The following is an 18,166-nucleotide window of genomic DNA, read 5'->3' as shown; positions in this document are numbered from 1 at the left end:
GTCACCATTCTGGTTTTAATAGAAGGTTCCTCCTGGCCACCGAGGAAGGGAAGAGGGACCACTGGGTAGACAGGGGTGGGGGGTGAGGGGAGCCAGAGGCCCATCTCCAGACAGTGCAATAGGACATGTGGGTTTGGAAAAGACCCTCTTCTCTGTGACCAGTGGGAACCATTGCAAAAATACCTCTCTGTCCACAAAACTTAGATGTCATAGTGGATTTTCCCAGAGCAAAGCATTCACATTATTGAAAACAGCAAGATTCACTTTTTATGAAACAGCGTTGAGAACATTAAAAATAAATATGGACATTCCAGGGTCCTAAACGCCCAGAGAAATAGACACATCCAGTCCGACTTCAGGAGCAGCTTAGAGGCAGAAGTTCCGAGTCACTGAGGTCAAAGGTGGGCTCCAGAGGAGTCTGGGCCCCTTGAGATGCAGTTCACACAGCAGCCTGAGCCTTTTCAAGTCTTTTAGGTTCATAGCAGCGACTCCAGGAGGCTTGGGCCAGGCTGGGAGGATGGGAAGAGGGAAAGGGGAGAGAACCTTGAGGAAACAGGAGTTGTGTTCTCTTACGCCTAGGATACATAAGGGAGGGTCACTCCAGGCCATTCCCAGGACACCCCAGCACATTAGGGGGGCGCAGTCCAGTTGCAGCGGCGGGTGGGGGTGGGGGTGTGTGTGAAGACAGTCCAGCCCACTCCGGCAGGGAATGGGTCGGGCAGGGGCTGCTCCGGAAGGCACGCTGTGTGCAACTTATCCACGGCAATCAAGGCCGTAGGCACCGATGGGACACCCTGCCCAGTCTCCGCAGCCCCGCCACGTGTACAAGAAACAGGCAACCCGGGCTCCACCGCGGGCCTGCCCATTCCGCTCTGTTTCTCTACCCTTTTCCCCTCTCTTATCTTCTTGGTTCAACAGGGCTGAAGACAGTGAACCCCTGAGGTACTTTGTGTACCTGCTTCCCACATCCAGCCCCGCCAGGGCTCCCCTCGAGCCCCCTCAGCCCTCCGCGCTGGGATGCTGGGCCTGGGAGGCAGGGAGAAGGCAGCTCCCGTCGGGGGGTGCAGCCAGCTGCGTCTTAGGGCCGCCCGGGCTCGGGCAATCCCCCCACCACTCAGCCGAGCTTTGAGCAGACCCCCAGTGCCTGTCGGTAGGCCTCTGTCACCTCCTGGCAGTCTGTCAGGGAAAAGCAGCTGTCCCCCAGGGGGTCCTGCCGCCAGCGCCGCAGGCAGCTTCCAGGGCCCTCTGAGGGGGGCTCCTCAAGGCCCATGAGGTCGTCCACAGACACACAGCCCCGCAGCGGGGGCTCGGGGAGCCGTTCGGGCAAGTCCAGCTGGTCAAAGGACTCAGAGGACAGGATGCTGTCCTCACTCACAGCCCCTGAGGGACGGCTGGTCCGGGCCGGGGGGCGAGGCGAGGCCAGTTCATCCAAGGAGCCGAAGGTGGTGGGGGCCGTGAGCTCCAAGGCTGTGCGGGAGAACTTGCCATTGAGTTTGAGAATGCCCTTGCGATGGAGGAGCAGCCCGGAGGCCTGGGGGGGCTTCTGCTCCACAGGGTCCCCACTCACAAACACGTCACCTGCATCCAAGAGCTCCCCAGACTCACTGGGCTCGGGAGAAGAGTAGTAGCCAGACTCGCGCTGCCGGGCCTTCTTGAGGATGCCTTTCTTGGGGAGCAGGGGAGCAGCCTGCCCTGCGCTGGTAGGGACTGGGCTGGGCTCCTGGGGGTCCTCCTTTGTCCCCTCTGACGAGGTCAATGCTGCCTTCTTGAGAATACCCTTGGGCAGCTTGAGGTTGCTCTTGCCAGGGCGAGGGGAAGTGTCTTCGGCTGGGTTGCCCTGGAGAGACTGGGCCATGTCATTCTCCTTGCGGGACTTCTTGAGCGAATGCTGGCGCTCCAGGCCGGGGGCGCTGCTCCCACCGCCAGCAGCGTGCTGCTTGAAGAAGCTGCACACCTTGGCCCCGTTCTCCAGGAGTGGCCGGGAGGAACGCCGGAGCCAGTCGGCCATGGAGCCCCGGGCAGAGTCGCTGCCAGGGTGCCCACCCTCGCGCAGAGCCTCCTGCTCCCCCACGCGGGTGGCATAGCCCCAGTTGACCCACCAGTGACTGGCCACATCCTCCAGGGTGGCCCGGCGGGTGGGGTTCACCATTAACAGCCACCGGATCAGGCCACAGGCGTCTGGAAGATAAAAGGCAGAGGCTTCAGTCTGGCAGCTCTGAGAACGGGCCCCCCATGGGCCCTCTCACTGGCTTGCCCCAGATTTGAGCTAAGACTCCGCTCACCCCTGGGTTAGATACGTCCATTCTGAACTAGGGCTCTACAAGCCCCAGCCCAGCCACCTCCCCCATTCTGCTTTCCTGGATTGACGGCCCCAGCTGCCTCTCTGTCCCACGCCCCCTCGAGACTGAGACCCCTTCACGAGCCGCGCTGGTATGTCAGTGTGTAATTCTCTCCACTGAATCCAACCCTCTGAGGGCAGAGACTGTGCTCAAGGGTAAACCAAGGCTCTCACACCCTTTTTCCTGCCATCTGCATCACACTAAAAGGACAAAAAGGTTTCTGAGGGTGAGAACGAAAACAACAGGAAATGAGATGATTGCAGCAAAGATCTAAGTCAGACCTCAGGAAGCACTTCCCCAATATAACCCAGCGTGCCCATGAGGGAAGGAAGAGCTGTCCCCTCCTTCCTCAGAGGGCTCAGACATTGGCGAGAGGGCCGTGGAGGGTTCCTTAATTTTCTGCAGGTCACAATGGACTGTTGCCCTCTTCACTCTAGTGCCACCGTTTACTTCCTGCCCTGGATGAGAACCCCCCGACCTTGCACTCACCAGAGGGTTTGGGGGGCTCCCGGTAGGCCCCGTGGCTGATCTGCTTCACCAGCGTCTTATGGTCCTGCCCGTCAAAGGGCATGGTGCCGTGCACCAGGATGTACAGGAGGACACCCAGGGACCAGCTGTCCACCTGAGAGAGAGCGGAGGTCAGCAAGGCTGCCGTGTGCACAGCGGGGCTGCCAGCCTCAGCGTCAACACCAGGGAAGGCAAGGGCCCTGCTGGACAGCTCAGAGGCCACACATCTGAGGACCACCCCCTCTGGTACCCAGGGGCAATGAGGGGGACGCTGCACAGGGGCTGAGGCTCTTAGGGGCAGATGTCAATCGCCTCCCCAGGAGGGACGGCCACAAGCACAGGGCAGGGTGAGGTGGTTGGACTGGGCCCAGGAAAGGTAATGGGAACAGGAAAGGTGAGGGTGTGAAGAGCTAGGCTGGGAGTCCGGAGCCCTGGGTTCTAGTTCCAGTTTTGCTACTCCTGGCTAGGGACCTGGCAAGTCACTATTTTTGGGGGAGCTGAGTTTTGTGCTCTGAAAAAGGGAGTAACTAGAAAACCAGCCCGCCTAGCTCACGGGATCTGAAGTCCTGGGAAGTGACTGAGGCAGGCTGGTGGCGGAGGGCGGCCACTCACCTCTGGGCCCGTGTAGGGCTTCCCATTGACGATCTCTGGCGAGGCATAGAGGGGGCTCCCACAGAACGTCTGCAGGAATTTGCCTTGGTGGTACAGGTTGGAGAGCCCAAAGTCAGCAATCTGCAGGATTGGGGCAAATGCAGACACAGCTCAGGCCAAGGCCAGGGTTGTTCCATAGCTCCTAGCACACCCCCCTCCAGACCCTGGGGAACACCAGGCCCCAATAGAAGGAAAGGGTCCCCATGACCCCTACCCCACACTGGGCACTGTCTACATAGCTCAGGCCTGGAAGAGAGAGCCCTGAGCAGGTGTGCCAGTTGGGAGCACCCAGGCAGAGGCGTGTGGTGGGGGGGGCTGCAGGATCCTCATGGTTCCCCAGACCCTTTTGCTCACGCTGCATCCCACCCCAGAGATCCTCTCTCTCGCCTGCATCCAGCAAGCCCATGTCCCCTGGGAGGTCTCCCACTGCCCTGAGATCACCTCCTCTTACGAAGCCCTACAGTGGCCCAAGGTTCCCAGGACTCCCAGCTCATCAGTGCTGCCTCCCGCTGGCCCGCCAGGCTCCGTCCTCCCACGCTGCCCTCCTTGCCCACCTCTCCTGCAGCTGCTAGCCCAGGTGAGACCCTGGATGAGGCTCAGTAGGCACTTATCAGCTGACAGGAGCCAGTTGAGGGGGAGAGCCAGCTCCTCATGCCAACGCACAGCCCAGCTATCCACAGTTAGAGGCCGAGGCCGATGGCAGTTAGAGGCCAAGGCCGATGGCCTGCTGCTCCCCACCCTGTCAGAGGATCATGCGTGCCTGGGCTGAGGAGGGGTGTGTATGAAACTCGGGCTCCTTCCTTTATGGCTTTATTGGCCTCTTATCAAGCAGATACCAGTTGAAGCCCATAGCGAGGCCTGTGACTGGCACAGACGGGAAGGTTGGTGCCTGTTGTGGTTATGTGGGTTTATTGGCTCTGGCTTCCCTCCCCCTGGTCAGCATCAAAGGGATCCCCACCTGCTCCGGGAATTGGCTGGGAAGGGGAATGAACTTAGTACTGGGCCATCTCAGGGCACAGGTCAAGAGACACTGGACAGGACTATGGCCTGGACTCAGGAAGATTCTGTGGAGGGTCAGAGGGCAGAGTCACCCTCCCAGTGCCTGCTAGGGGCCAGCCTCCCTGCCTGAGCCAGTCCTTGCCACACCCTCCTTCCCGAGATCTGAGTTTATTCCACCAACGTGAGCTTCTCCTGCCTGACCTAAATTTAACTCCCTGGGAGGGGAAATCCAGCAGCAGGAAGCAGGAAGCTGGTGCTGCAGTGCTTGGTCTGTGGGGACAGGTGCCACACGGCCACCTTACTGTGGCAGACTGAACTGTGCACGTGTGTGCATGCAGGTGTGCACACATGCAGGCGGGGAGAACAACTCCTGGCCCATCCCAAGGTTGTGAGCAAAAGCTGACCTTAGATCTAAACTCCTGTCAGCCTCGTGATGTCAAAAGAACACTTGTCTGGGAGTCAGAAGACCCTGGTTCCAGCCCAGACGCAGCCACTCACTAGCTGTGTGACCTTGTGCAAGTCACCCTTCATCCTGAGGCCCCAGTTCTCCAGCCAGCAGGTGTTGGAGTGGATGAGGTCCCTGCCGGTACTAACATATTAAGTCTGATTTTTGCTCAACTCCTTCAGGGACCCACTAAGAGCTTAGAGCTACCTGGCTGGGGATGGTGCAGAAAAGCTAAGGTGGGGCAGGGAAATTTCTGGAAACAAGAAGTGGGGCTCACCTTGATATTTCCGTTGGCATCTAGGAGGATGTTCTCCAGCTTGAGATCCCGGTGGACAACTCCATTCTGAAAGGAGAGTCAGGGGAAGGTCACCAGGGAAGGGAAGGGGATGAGGGGCCGAGTCTGGACAGTGAGGCAAACACAAAGGGAGCCAGGTGGGGCTGTGCACAGGTAGGCTGGGAATGCCCGTCTTCACTGGCATGTGATGCAAGAAATGACAGGCCCTTCCATCCCCGGCCAAGGGACTCAAAGTCGGAGACACCAATGTTTCCTTGCATGAGAGGCCAGAATCCAGCCTTGCCTCTGCTTCTGTCTCCCTGTGTGATCTGGGACAAGGTGTGGAATCTCTCTGGTCCAAACCAGCCCCAGAGTCCCAGGGACCACCCCTGGGAACACGGCTGGGCCAGGTGGGCACCCACCTGGTGGCAGTAATATACAGCAGAGACGATCTGCCGGAAGAAATGCCGGGCGTCACGCTCACTGAGCCGCTGCCGCTCGCTGATGTAGTCGTACAGGTCGCCCCGGCTGGCGTACTCCATGACGATCACGATCTTGCTGCTGTTCTCGAACACTGGGCAGAGCAAGGTGGGGAACGTCAGACCCACCCAAAGTCTGCTCTCCACTGGGGGTCACTCACTCCACCCTGGCCCCACACCAGACAGGACCTCCCTCTAGAGATGTCTGCTAATCAGGCTGCAGGAGAAGGCCTTTGAAGCTCCCAGCACCTTCAGGGAGCGATGACTTAAGGCCAAGGACACTGCCTTGCCCTCCTCCTCCTTGGAAGTTCAGGCTTTTGAGGATTCTGAAAACTACCTGCAAATTCCCAGGAAGGCAGAGACATCACTGGCTGAGACTGAAAGTCCAGGCTCTTTGGTTTAGAACCCAGCTCTTTTTCACCTTGTGAGCTTGGGCAAATCTCTTCTAGATATTTCAGTAAGAATGCAAGTTTGCTGAGTGGTCTTGGACAAGTTATTTTACCACTGTGCCTCGGTTTCCTCATTTGAAAGGCAGGATAATCATGGCAGCCTCACAGGGCTTGGGTAAGAAACAGATAAAAAGTCAGCAATAGCTTTGGGGCTGGCTGAGCAAGCTGGCATAGGGTCTGGCACGTAAGCAAGCTCTCGATAAATGGTACCTACTGTTATCTTTATAATCAGTGCCCTCATTAATAAATTTGAAAAATATTGCCAATAATAATGACTGCCTGGAAGAGCAGAGAGGGATGAAAGTATATGAAAGTGGGTCGTGAGCTGTAAAGTGTCGTGGAGAGCAGGGCCATTCATCACCCCACCATCTCTGACTTCCGTCCAGGGTGTCTGGGCCAGGGCCTCATGCATACGGCTCGTACACAGAAGCAATCAATACGTATTTGGTAATGAATTGACTGGCTGGGTTCCTGCCGTCAGCCCATCCCAGCTGGCTCAGCTCCTCCTGTAGGAGGGGCCTTCTTGCCACCTCAGGCCTTGTCTGTTCACCAAACTGGCCCTTCAGCTGGGTGTGTGTCAGCACATGCACGTCGGTGACATTGCATCTTTATGTCAGACGGGTCCTGTGACTTGCTTGGCCAGCCCCAGAGCTATTGCTGTCTAGCCTCTGAGAAGGAGCAGAGGGAGGAGGCTTCTCCCTAGAGGGGTCCCAGCTTCCAGGCACTCCTGGATACAGGGCCAGGAGGACTGTGCCTTCTTCCGGGGAACATGAGTAAACAGCCCTGACCCATGGTGGTTCAGCCTCCTAGGGGTGCCTGGCTGAGACTCCACCACCCCTGGGGTTCTTGACATCTCTGCAGGGGTTCGTGTAACCTTTGTGCCATGAAATTGGGGGTCAAGAGCCAGCCAGGGCACATTCTGGAGAGAAGCTAGGTCAGAGGTCAGTTCCCAGGACTGGAGCCTCCCCCAGGCCACACCCCCTGAAGCCTGGAACAGGATGGGGACGAATCTGGGGGAGCTCTCCCAGATACACTGTGATGCTCTATGTGTGCTGCAGGTGCACGAGAAGCCACATCTTGAGCTGGGGCTCAGTTTCCAACCCAGCTGGGGATACAGGTGTGGGGGAGAATCTCTTACACACACACACACACACACACACACACACGTACTCTGCCAGTCACCAAGCTCAGCCCGGCTTAACCAATGCTTTGTCATCGGCCCACTCTCCCCTGAGGGCAGTACACAGAGATACAATTAGTCATCTCAGCCACTTGCCTGGGCTCCCCCTGGAACAGGCTCTGGCCACAGGGCTGTGTCAGTGGCTCTGCCCTTCATCTTCCTATGAACAGGACCTGAGAGCAGAGACTGCCCCATTTTTTTTCCCCACCTGGAAAATTCAGACAGAGGCTCCTTCCCTCCCTCCTGCTGCTACTGCTCTCCCTGCTTCCCATCTCACTGACATCCTGTAAAGGCTCGAAGACAGGGGTGTGTGGGAGGGTGCTCCCCCTCTTTCCCTCGTCGCCTTCTCTTGCTCACTCTGTTGTCTGGGTCACGGGGGAGGGGGCAGCTGGGGTCAGCACTGATGTCAGAGAAGGGGAGGCCAAGAGAGACGAGGAGAGGTAGGAGCCAGCCCGGTGGCGGGAATGATTCAGAGCACAGGACAGACTCTAGCAGGTCTGGCTCTTGGGACATATGAGGAACAGCGCCCATGCACCTGAGCCGGGTGCCTGTCTACGTGTGTCTCGGCCTCCCTAGGACTGCTCAGGACCCAGCTGGGTTGGGAAGGTAGCGTGCAGGGAGGGAAAACCTAATAATAACAAAAAAGCCTGCAATCCCTTGAGTGCCTCCCGTGGGCAGAGCGATCGTGACATTATCCAGTTTGATCTCTGCAACCACCTTGTGATGCAAGTGGGAGTGTCCCGCTTTATAAACGAGGAACTGAGGCCCAGAGTCTAAGTTCAATGTTGCCTAACATCACACGGCTGGGTTTCAAATCCAGCTTCTGCCCAACTCTAAACCCTGTGGCTTTTTCACTTCTTTGTGTTGTCTGTTCTGACTCCTTCTACACACACACATGCACACACACACACACGTGCACACACACTCCGCTCCCCTGCGTACCTTCATGGATGGCGATGATGTGAGGGTGGTTGAGTGACGACATGATCTCGATCTCCCGCCGTATGTGCATCAGATCTTGCTCATCTTTGATTTTGTCTTTCCGGATTGACTTGATGGCCACCTGGGAACAGAGAATGCGGGAGAGTGAGGAGAAAGGTCTGACAGGTAAAAGCATCCCTGAGGACGTTCTGGAGGCCTGGCCCTGCTGGCCTGCCTGCACCTGCCACAAAGGCCACAGTGTGCACCCAGAGAAGCCACTCCATCCTTCCCCAGGGCAGGTGGCAGCGTGGCTGGAGAGCTCCTTCTCTAGAAAAGGTTCTCACCTGGGTGGGGTACAGTCCATGCAGCAGGCAGGAGTACGGACCCGTGGCCTCCTTATTCAGAGTGTAGTTGAACAAGGAAGGTGGCCACCGGCATCCTCAAGGCGGATGGATGCTTTGTGATTTATAAAGCCAGTGTGCCAGACCACACCACGAGGACAAGGGTGGGCCTGTTTTGCTCAGCACTGGATCCTTGATGCTGAGCACAGTGTCCGGCCCGTGCTTGGCACTGGATAACTCTTTATGGCATTGGTAAAGGAACTGCCCTCACAACAGCCCTGAGGTAGGCACAGAAAGCATCATCATCCCTGTTTACAGGTGAGGAACCCAGGACCCCGAGAGGTTAAATGACCTGCTCAGGCACACGGTCACTAATCAGCACAAACTAGGGTGAGACCACCGGCCCTCTGACTCCACGTTTGGTACTTTATCTGCCCCAGACGCTAACTTTCCTTAAACAGCTAATCTCTAGCTGAAAACTGGAAACAGCCCAAACGTTCCTCAGCAGATGAAAGGATAAACAAAACACGGTCTATCTGCACAATGGAACATTAGTCAGCCATAAAAAGGAAGGCAATTCGGACACATGCTAGAACACGCATGAATCTTGAAAACGTTATGCCCAGTGAAATAAGCCAATCACACATGGACAAATATTGTATGATCCCACCTGTGCGAGGCACCTAGAATAGGCAAATCTGTAGAGACAGAAAGTAGAATGCTGGTTGCCGGGGCCCAGGGGAGGGGAAAATGGGAGTTGCGGCTTAATGCCTATAGTCTCAGTTTTATAAAACGAAAAGAATTCGCAGACTGGTGTACAGCAATGTGAACACGCTTAACACTATTGTACACTTAAAACGGTAAGTTTTATATTTATATATATTTTACTACAATGCTTAAAAATATTGCCCCCAAAATTACAGGGGAAAAAACTCAAAACACCAATGTCGTCTGTCCAGGAAAGGAAATCCTTCTCCCCTGGCGACCAACAACTCGGCAGTTAAACAGAGTCCCCAGCCCTGCCATCTTCGTCTCGACAGGTGGAAAACACCACATAAGGTTTAATCCCCGTGGCTGGGCCGTGCGGTGCGCTCGGGCAGGGTGGGGTGAGGCAGGAGGACACAGAGGAGCTGCCGAGATGCAGTTGTAAGCGCCCCTTAGGGACTGAGGTCTCTCTCTGCTCCACCCCACTCAGCAGCAGCTGCCGGACAACGGCCCAGCAGCACTGGTAGCAGGGCCTGCTGTGTGACACACATGCTGGGGAGCCAAGGGACCAGCCCCCATTCTGGGCCCCTATTCTGTCGCTGTCCCCAGTGGGCAAATCCCACCCCTTCCTAGCGTCGCCATTTTCTGTGAAATAAACAGGTTGAACTAAGACGTCTGGGGGCTTCCCTGCTCTGATTCCCTGCGAGGAGCTCTACAAATGCCACGGCCCTCGGAGGCTGCACGGCTGGCATCAGGGGCGGGCGTGGGGTGAGGGTGGGGTGTCCCAGGGCCAGCCGGTTCCTGGCAAGTCCCGTCCAAGGACACGGATGGTAAATACAAGACTTCCTCTTCACGGGAGATAGGCGAGTTATGAGAAATCTGAAGACGCAGGGCGAGGTAAACAGCTCCTCGTGCCATTTCCCAGGAGGGTTTGCCTCCCCTCGCGACTCAGAGGCAGACAGAGAAAAGGAGAGCCCCGCTTGAGGGGAGGGGCCTCTAATCCACCCTTTCAAAGGGCTCTGGAGGCAGACAATGGCTTCCGGCGGCAGGGCTCCCGGGGACAGCGGCCCTGCCGGCCTGTGCTCCCCATCGGACAAGAATGCGGAACAGCCCTAATCCCGTCAGAGGAGCTGCTCACAATGCCCGCCAGCCCGGTCACCCCGGCAACCGGCCAGGGATGGCGTGCCCTCCGCCCTGCCCCTCCCCCAGAGCTGGGCTGCTGAAAGAGGGGAGGCCCAGTGCTTGCTCGCGCCCTCCCTGAGCAGGGCACGGAGGACAATGGCAGGAGGGAGGGATGGTCACCATGGAGCCTCCTCCCCAAGATGCTGGAGAGGCCCACGCTGCAGCTGCAGGGGCCGGGGCTGCCCGCCTTCTGCTCCAGACCATCCATGTCTCCCCAGTGAGCTAAGCAAAAAAAAACTCCCTGGGCTTGGAATTGGGCAGGGGTGGGGAGTAGGGTGTAGAGGGCTTGAATCCTCCTCTAACTAAGAGGCCCCTCTCTTTCCTGGATTCAACCTGGGGTGTCATTCCCACACACCTCTCTCTCCATACCCCTTTTCTCTCCCTGAGGGGAGATTTTATGGACTAAGTTCTTTTCTCTCTAAAATTCTTTGTTTCCAAAATCAAACAATGGATATAGTTCTATGAGCTCTTTAGAGACAAAGGTCCATTAAAATGTATTAATAGCAAAAACAATCATATAAACACAAGTCACATATCTAGACGATCAAAAAATTTGAGAACTTAAGATGTACACGTATACAAAACCTAGGCACATCTTAGATACACAGTTGTATACTCACGAACGTATACAATAGTGAAATAAATCATCACGGGCTTAGGGGGCAGAACTCTACAGATGACAAGGCCTAAAAGAAATGAGGTTCCAAAAAAAGGGGGTCTTTGAGGTGCTAGAAGGAGTCTCTGCATGGGCAGAGGGGACACAAGTGCAACTCTGAGATCCATCTCTTTCAACACTGGAAGCCCAAGATTCTAAATCAGAATTGCTAATTCTCAGTGAACAGCTCCAGCCTCCTGCAAACTTGTGCTCTGGCCTCAGCGGGTTTATCAAGGACCCTCCAGTTATCTATGTTAGGTGCTGGCACATCACAGCTTGGCTGGCACTTCCCAGGAGAGAAACAAGTTATTCATCAGGCCTCCATCAGTCCCCCAGGGGGGCTGGGCCCTGCTCCCCAACCTACCCCAGCCCCAGGGGAGAGGCCTCTAGCTATCGCCTGGATAGCTTGTCAAAGTAAATTAGATCTAGCAACAGCTCAGGCCTAGACAGAGCCTAGCTACGGGAAGCATTCAACAGTTGTTTACCGGGGAACACAGATCACAATAAAATTATTTATTGGTTAAGTCACCCGGCTGATCTCTGACTGATGGGACGGCACCCAGATAAGATTTTCTCTCCGTCCTCCTAGGAATGGGTAGAGTCAACCTCAGCCATGAGGACTAATTTTTAAGGACCTTTGTTCTCATCTGCAAGATAGTTGGGCAACATTTTCCAGAATAAAAATAAGCTGACTAAAGCCAAGGAAGAGTGTAACAATTGGTGAATGGACCACCCAGGGGAAGGAGGGCCACATGCCCAGAGAGAGTCCTGGCATAATTATTAATATTGCTCCCTTTATTGTCCAAACTATCCAAGTGTAGACAATACATTATATGGCCACCCTATGCGGAGGGGGAAGGAAAACCAGGCCCAATGATGACAAGGTAAACGTGAACACCTGATTAGTGGAGCGGGCACTGAGAGCCCAGGTATCTAATCCTTATTGCCCCTATTGAGCTACACAACTCAAGACAAGTCACTTAAATGATCTGGTTAATTGGTCTGGTTAGTTCTAATGTTCTCATCCGAAAAACAAAAGGACATTTATTCTTCAAACATCTGCTAAATGCCTATACGTGCTACACTGTATGTTAGGGATTCAGACAAAAATTAGATAGTCCCTGTTCCTCCTCAGTCCAGTGGGAGGACTAGCAATCAAATCAACTCCAGTCTGGTGCAATAAATGTGGCAGCTGAGGCCCCTGCCTGCAGAGGGGCTCCAGGAACACTGGACAGGGCTTTCTTTGCCTGCAGAAGCAGGGAAAACCACCCCGGGAGAGAACTGGTTCATACCTTGAAGGGTGAGTGAGGTTTGCAAGGCCAAGGGAAGTGGGCGAGGGGGCAATGGGGTATTCCAGGCAGAAGGAAAGGTTGGAGCAAAGGCCAGCAAGGAAGGAGCCACTCACGAATTTGAGCATCAGGATCTCTAACCTCCCTTCCCAACTCTATTCTGTGCTGAGCTTCTGCAGAAATGGGTCACCTGCTACTCTGCCAGGAAGGTGCCTGCCAAGGATTGTTACAAGGGGCTTGTTCAGAGGCCCCTTACTATGACCATGTTCACCTGCCTGAGCATAATTCTTACTGGTCCCATTCCAGTGCTTTTCTTGCCCCTGCAGCCGTGAACACTGGAAAGAAGGCGGGGCTAATTCCACATCCTGTTTTGCAAATGGGAAACACTGGAGTCCAGAAAGGCACACTGACTTTTCCAAGGTTCCCCAACACTTCAAGACAGAATGACGATCTAAGATGGAGGGGTGCTGCCTGGAGAAGCTTCCATCTCAGAAGACAAAGGGCACACTTTACACCTTGCCCTGGGCCAGGCTGTGTAGTACCTCTGGCCACCCCCATCCTACTTGTGGACATATAAACATGCCCCTGCTCCTTTGCCTACACCCTGGAGAGGTAGATGCTGGGGCTTGATGGGTAAACCCTGCCTCCCTCCCTGGAACTAAGAATGGTAGAAAGGTCTTAGAAAAAGAAGGCCCAGAGATGCTGGTTCCGGGTGCAGGGGAGAGGGTGCAAGCTGGGCATCTCTGGCCATAGTTATCACCTGGAGCTGGAGCCAAGCTCCTTGACTCCTCTGGCCTTTTACGGAGCAGCTGCTGTCTGAGAGGCAGGGAAAGGAGCTGGAGGATGACCCATTTAGATAACGGAGGAGAGGCTGGGCTGGGCTGGCCCAGGCTGGGCTTGGGGATGGTTCACCATCCCACCAACCTGCCCGATTAGGATTGGGCTCTGAGGGGAGCCTAAGCCACCTCCCCAAAGCCCCATGCTGTACTGCCCCCTCCTTGCCACCCTCCAGCCCCCTCTGCCAGGTTGCTGGGCAAGGAACTTCCCTGCCCAGCTCTCTTGTGTGGTTTGGCCAGAGCCCAAGGCCAAGAGTCGCCTGCAGCCTCCCTCCTTGCTGCTGTACAGGCAGGTGCAGAAGGAGCTAGCAAGGCAGTGTCCCGCCGAGCAAGCCTTGGGCAGCTGGCCAGGCGGGAGTCCTCCGGAACTGGGGCTGGAGGAGAGGCTGGGACTTTGAACAGAGTGGAGATCAAAGTGGTTTGGCTTAGGGAAGCTGGGCACAATCCACACTCTTTCTCAGAGCAGGGCAGACCCAGGATGGGGGTGGGGGGTCCCCAGGAGAGGGAAGGTAGGGCTTGGTCAAAGCCAGCCTTGCTGGAATAATAACTGTATGTCCGATACTGTGCTAAGCACTATACATAGACTATCTTATTGATCCTAGGAGGACCCCACAAGGTAGGAATGATTATAATCCCCACTTTACAGATAAGGAAACTGAGGAACAAAGAGGTTGCACAGCTGGTAAGCAACAACACCATGATTTCAACCCTTGCAGTCTTGACTTGGAGCTAGGCAGTCTCCCCAGTAAGGTTTAAAAACTGGGAATATAGTGTAGACACCCACCCAAGATTCCTTAACATAATCAGTGTATGTGAGGGCGTGGGTTGGTCCCCAGTGACTCTTCCACGCTCAGCACGGCCCGGAGCGCTGGGAACAACAGCCAGTGAGTGCTAGCTGTGGGGCTGACACAGCACACGGGGGTGAGCTGGAGCTCATCGCAAGGCCGACTCCCAGGCCCAGACTCAGTACTTGGTCACTCAGAGCCTGGGTGGTCAAGTCAGGAGCCTATGTTGCAGGCAGGGTACAGGCATGCCACTATCCAGCCACAGGATAAGGCACTTCCCCTCTCGTGGGCCTCAGTTTCCCCATCTGTCAGTGAAGGAATCGGGCCATGTCAGTCATTTTCAAACCTTTTGAAATCCCACACGGCAATCCAATATGTAAAAGAGACAGAGCAACCCCTGCCGCAGAGCACTACCCTCTCGGACTCCCCTCATTTCCCTCACGGCATTCCTTGGAAGTAAGACCTCCACGAAGATCATCCCGAAGGCTCTGGTGGACTCCACCATCCCAGGGACCTCACTCAGCATGTGTTTTTCTCTTCAGGGGGAAGGGTGGTCAGGGAAGCTGAGAGAATCACAGGAGGAAATGTCATTTGGATACTAAGATCCAGAGCAAATATTTGTTTTTCCTTTGATGCCCTCTTGGAGCAGCCGTTAGCCCCGCCCACCTGCCCTTCCCTCTGCCCGTCCCCTGACAATCCCACCTAGCAGGTTGGGAGGGGAAGTATGCTGGAGAGGTGGAGGGAAAATTGGGATGGAAGTCACCTAGCAGGCTTGCCTCTCAATCTAGCCCCCACCAACAATCTCAATTCATGTGAAGGGAGGTCTTGGGCAGCCCCCACGTGGCACCAGGTCTCTCTTGGTTCAGAGAGGATGGTCAAGGGGCAGGGTTGGGGGCAGTGTGCGGGGGAGGGCAAGGCTCCAGCATTGAGAAACCATTAGCACGGCAGGCAACTGCTCTCCAAGAGGAAGGGAGACCCCGAGCAAGTTCTCAGCAGCAGTACTGGGTGGTCTAGATCAGGGAGGCTCAGAGCAGGCCCCACGGCTCCTGATCTTGGCTCCCTACTTATAGCAAGAGGCATGTGGCCAGGGAGTATCTTCAGAATTCTCTCTGTTCTGATGTAATAAAAGCTGGAATTCCTGCCTAGAGCCGCTGAGGCTTGAAAACTGAAAGCTGATTTATCTCACTCTGGAATCAAATGAGATCCTCTCTTTCTTTCTCTTTCTCTCTCTCTCTCTGTCTCTCCTCACACACACTCTCTCTCTATCTCTCTCTCTCTCTCAAACACACACACACACACAGACACGTGCAGTGACCCAGGTCAAGAACCTGATGGGATCTCTGAACTTCAATCTCAGTTTCTCAGTTTCTGGGCCACCCCAGTCCTCGAGACCCAGTCTTTCCCCGCCAGGAGGCACAAGGCACAAGGCACAAGCCACGAGCAGCTATTTTCCAGCTAAGCCACTGACAAAGCCTGGGCCCAGCAGTCTCAAGCCTGGGGCCTCACTGGGTCCTCACACTTTATAAAAAGAGAAAGAAAAGGAAAGCCAGGAAGTACATGATTGCCCAATAGCTGTAACCTGGCAGCGGGCAACTGGGGACTGTGCCAGGCGTGAGCAGGAAAAACATACTCGGTCCTATTGATGGGGCCATAATCCACCCCTTTCTCCAACATCCACTCTCCTTCACCAATGAAATGACTTCTTGTATTTCAAACCAGCTACTGGCTGCAAAACCAAACACAACCTGGGGAGGCAACCACTGCCATAGCCAATAGGGCAAACCATAGCCACACACACACACACACTCACACGCCTTACAACCAGCACCCAATGGATTCAGCAAAAACATAATCCCTAAACCACCTGCTCTAAAAGACTTGTTAAAGTATAGATTATATGGCCCCATCCTATACCTTCAGAATAAATTCCACTGGGTATGGAACCAGAGAAGTATTTTAAACAAACACCCCAGGCGATTCCTGGGTACGTTAAACTCAAGTTGGAGAACCACAGTTAACCAATGTTAACTAACTTTTGGCAAATTTGCCATCCTTTCTGGGCTGGCCTTTCTAGTTATAAATAGTAGTTCTCACTGCAAGTTCTACGTGTCAGGAACAATTTAAGTTCATATTTGTATCTTATGGAGTCCCCATAGCAGCTTGTGAGGCAGGCTGTGTTCTCTCCATTTTTGCAGAAAGGGAAACAGAGTACACAGATGAGGAAATTGCCCAAGTTCACACAGATTACTGTGACTACTACACACACACACCAAATTAAAAGGGCAAGTTCCTGAAAAGGCCCCAAAGGCATCTTGGGGCACAGTAGACTTGGTATCAGTGCCTGGTTTCATATTTTCCAGAATCAAAACCTCATCATAGTGAAACTTCAACTAAACCTTAGAGCTGTAAAGGACCTAAATGTCAAGCCCACCCCTGTGCAGATCTCCACAGCACGCTGGGATGCCCGACTCTTAGAACTGGGGAACTCCACACCGCATCCATTCATTCAACCACACACATATTTATCAAATTCCTACTAAGGTCAGGTGCCTTCTATGTCCACTCTATTGAACAGTCTGTTCCCAGCAAAATTCAACTTAAGTCCCATCCTCTCTAGGAAGCCTTCCCATCCCAAGACAGGACAATATTGTCTTCTGTGCGCCCCGTGCCAGCTATCCACCTCACTTACTCAGCAATCCATCACATGTGGTCTGGTGCTGCTGGGGTCCTCAGGTCTATGACCACTGTCCCTCCAATCATGGACAGACATATCTGCAAAGGACACCCTTCCACACACACAGGTGGTAAGACTACATGCTGGGAACGCCCCCGAGCAACGCACGAGCCCCCGACCCACCCTCCTCCACTCCCCGCCAGCCGCCAAGCCCGCGCCGCTGGGCCGGCCGGACAGAGCCGCACTCACCAGGCGCCCGGAGCTCTCCCGTGCCTTCTTCACCTTCCCGTAGGTGCCTTTGCCCAGGGTCTCCAGGAACTCGTAGCGGTGCCGGAGGTTGTGCTTGTGGTGGTGCCGCTTCACCGCCTGCTTCTTCATCACGGGCTTGGGGGACTTGATGAGCCCGTCGGCCAGGGGCCGGGCGAGCTCCGCGGCCAGGGCGGCGGCGGCGGAGGCGGCGGGGCCGGGGCGCGGAGGAAAAGCCAACGACTCCATGGCGAGCAGGACGGGAACGAAGGCGACTGAGGAGTCAAGCGGCCGCGCGGGGAGAGTTAGAGCTCGTCCAGCATCGGGCCGGGACCCCACGGCCGCACCGCAGCGCTCGGAAAGCGCAGCATTCCAAGTTGTTATAAGCGCTCCGTGCCTGAGGCCCCGGCCACGCCCCCACCAGCACCCATTGGCCGGCTCGTCGGCGGCGCGTGACCACGGCCTCCCGCATTGGCTCGTCTGGCTCCCGGCCCCGCCTCCTCCCCTGGGCGTGGCTGGGAAAGGTGTCAATGGAGCCCGCCTACCAGGACCCCCGAGGCCAAGACTGGGGAATAGGGGATTCCGGCGGCGGAGGCCGCTTGAAGTCCAGAATCTTACTTTTAGGGCCCTTGGAACCGTTCTTGCCTCTGAATGGCGCTTGGTCCTGGTTAGAGCCCCTGTTTTTCTGTTGTGCTGTGTTCTCAGTTGGCAAGGGGCAATCTGAGGGCGCTAGAGGTCACCAAAGTATTTCTCCATCCTCAGTAATTTGCTTCTCCCAAGCCCAGATCTATAAAGTTGCTTGGCCACTTCTTTAAGTCCATAAAAGAGACAAAGGGGTAGGATAGGACAGGGGTAGAATCCAGCCAAACGAGAGCGCTGGTGGAGAACTGTTCTAGAGGTCTGAGTTCGATCGTTTTCAGTTAGATCAACCTTAATTGGATCCTGGAATCTATTGGTCCTGGAAAGGTTCACCTCTTCATCAGAGAGGGCATCTGGGGTTGAGTGGATCCCTCAGATGTGGTGGAATTTATGAAGTGTTGGCAGGAGCTGGAGAGAGCCAAAAGGGAAATATGTATTCAATAAAAAATATATTACACTCCTACTATTTAACTTGTATCCCTAAATCTGTAAATAGATGTCCCACCCAAAGTGTTCTTGTCCCTGATTTTGGAGCCAGGAGGGCTGGTGGTAGGTCACGATGTGTGGCTT

General features: G+C 55.1%; 1 protein-coding gene across 1 annotated transcript; it reads right to left on the bottom strand.

Annotated features, from left to right (window-relative positions):
- NUAK2 (NUAK family kinase 2) lies at window positions 1-17,263 on the bottom strand. Its single transcript, XM_069459352.1, has 7 exons — window positions 16,961-17,263; window positions 8,266-8,386; window positions 5,638-5,789; window positions 5,219-5,284; window positions 3,459-3,578; window positions 2,829-2,961; window positions 1-2,178 (listed from the first exon to the last, which is right to left on the bottom strand). The coding sequence occupies exons 1-7, from the start codon at window positions 17,204-17,206 to the stop codon at window positions 1,115-1,117; spliced, it is 1,902 nt and encodes a 633-aa protein (XP_069315453.1). The 5' UTR covers window positions 17,207-17,263; the 3' UTR covers window positions 1-1,114.
- Between the last annotated feature and the right edge of the window lie 903 nt (window positions 17,264-18,166).

Source organism: Eulemur rufifrons, chromosome 27 (genome assembly GCF_041146395.1).
Source record: "Eulemur rufifrons isolate Redbay chromosome 27, OSU_ERuf_1, whole genome shotgun sequence".
Lineage (NCBI taxonomy): Eukaryota > Metazoa > Chordata > Mammalia > Primates > Lemuridae > Eulemur > Eulemur rufifrons.
This window is presented reverse-complemented; position numbering and strand designations above follow the sequence as displayed.

What these genes read in the sequence shown, in the direction of transcription:
- NUAK2 (XM_069459352.1), bottom strand. Translation starts at nt 17,206, where the DNA reads ATGGAGTCGTTGGCTTTTCCTCCGCGCCCCGGCCCCGCCGCCTCCGCC. An exon ending in CATCATCGCCATCCATGAAG is followed by an intron (nt 5,790 to 8,265) that starts GTACGCAGGGGA and finishes TGCTCTGCCCAG; the next exon opens with TGTTCGAGAACAGCAGCAAG. An exon ending in ATGCCAACGGAAATATCAAG is followed by an intron (nt 3,579 to 5,218) that starts GTGAGCCCCACT and finishes CCAATCCTGCAG; the next exon opens with ATTGCTGACTTTGGGCTCTC.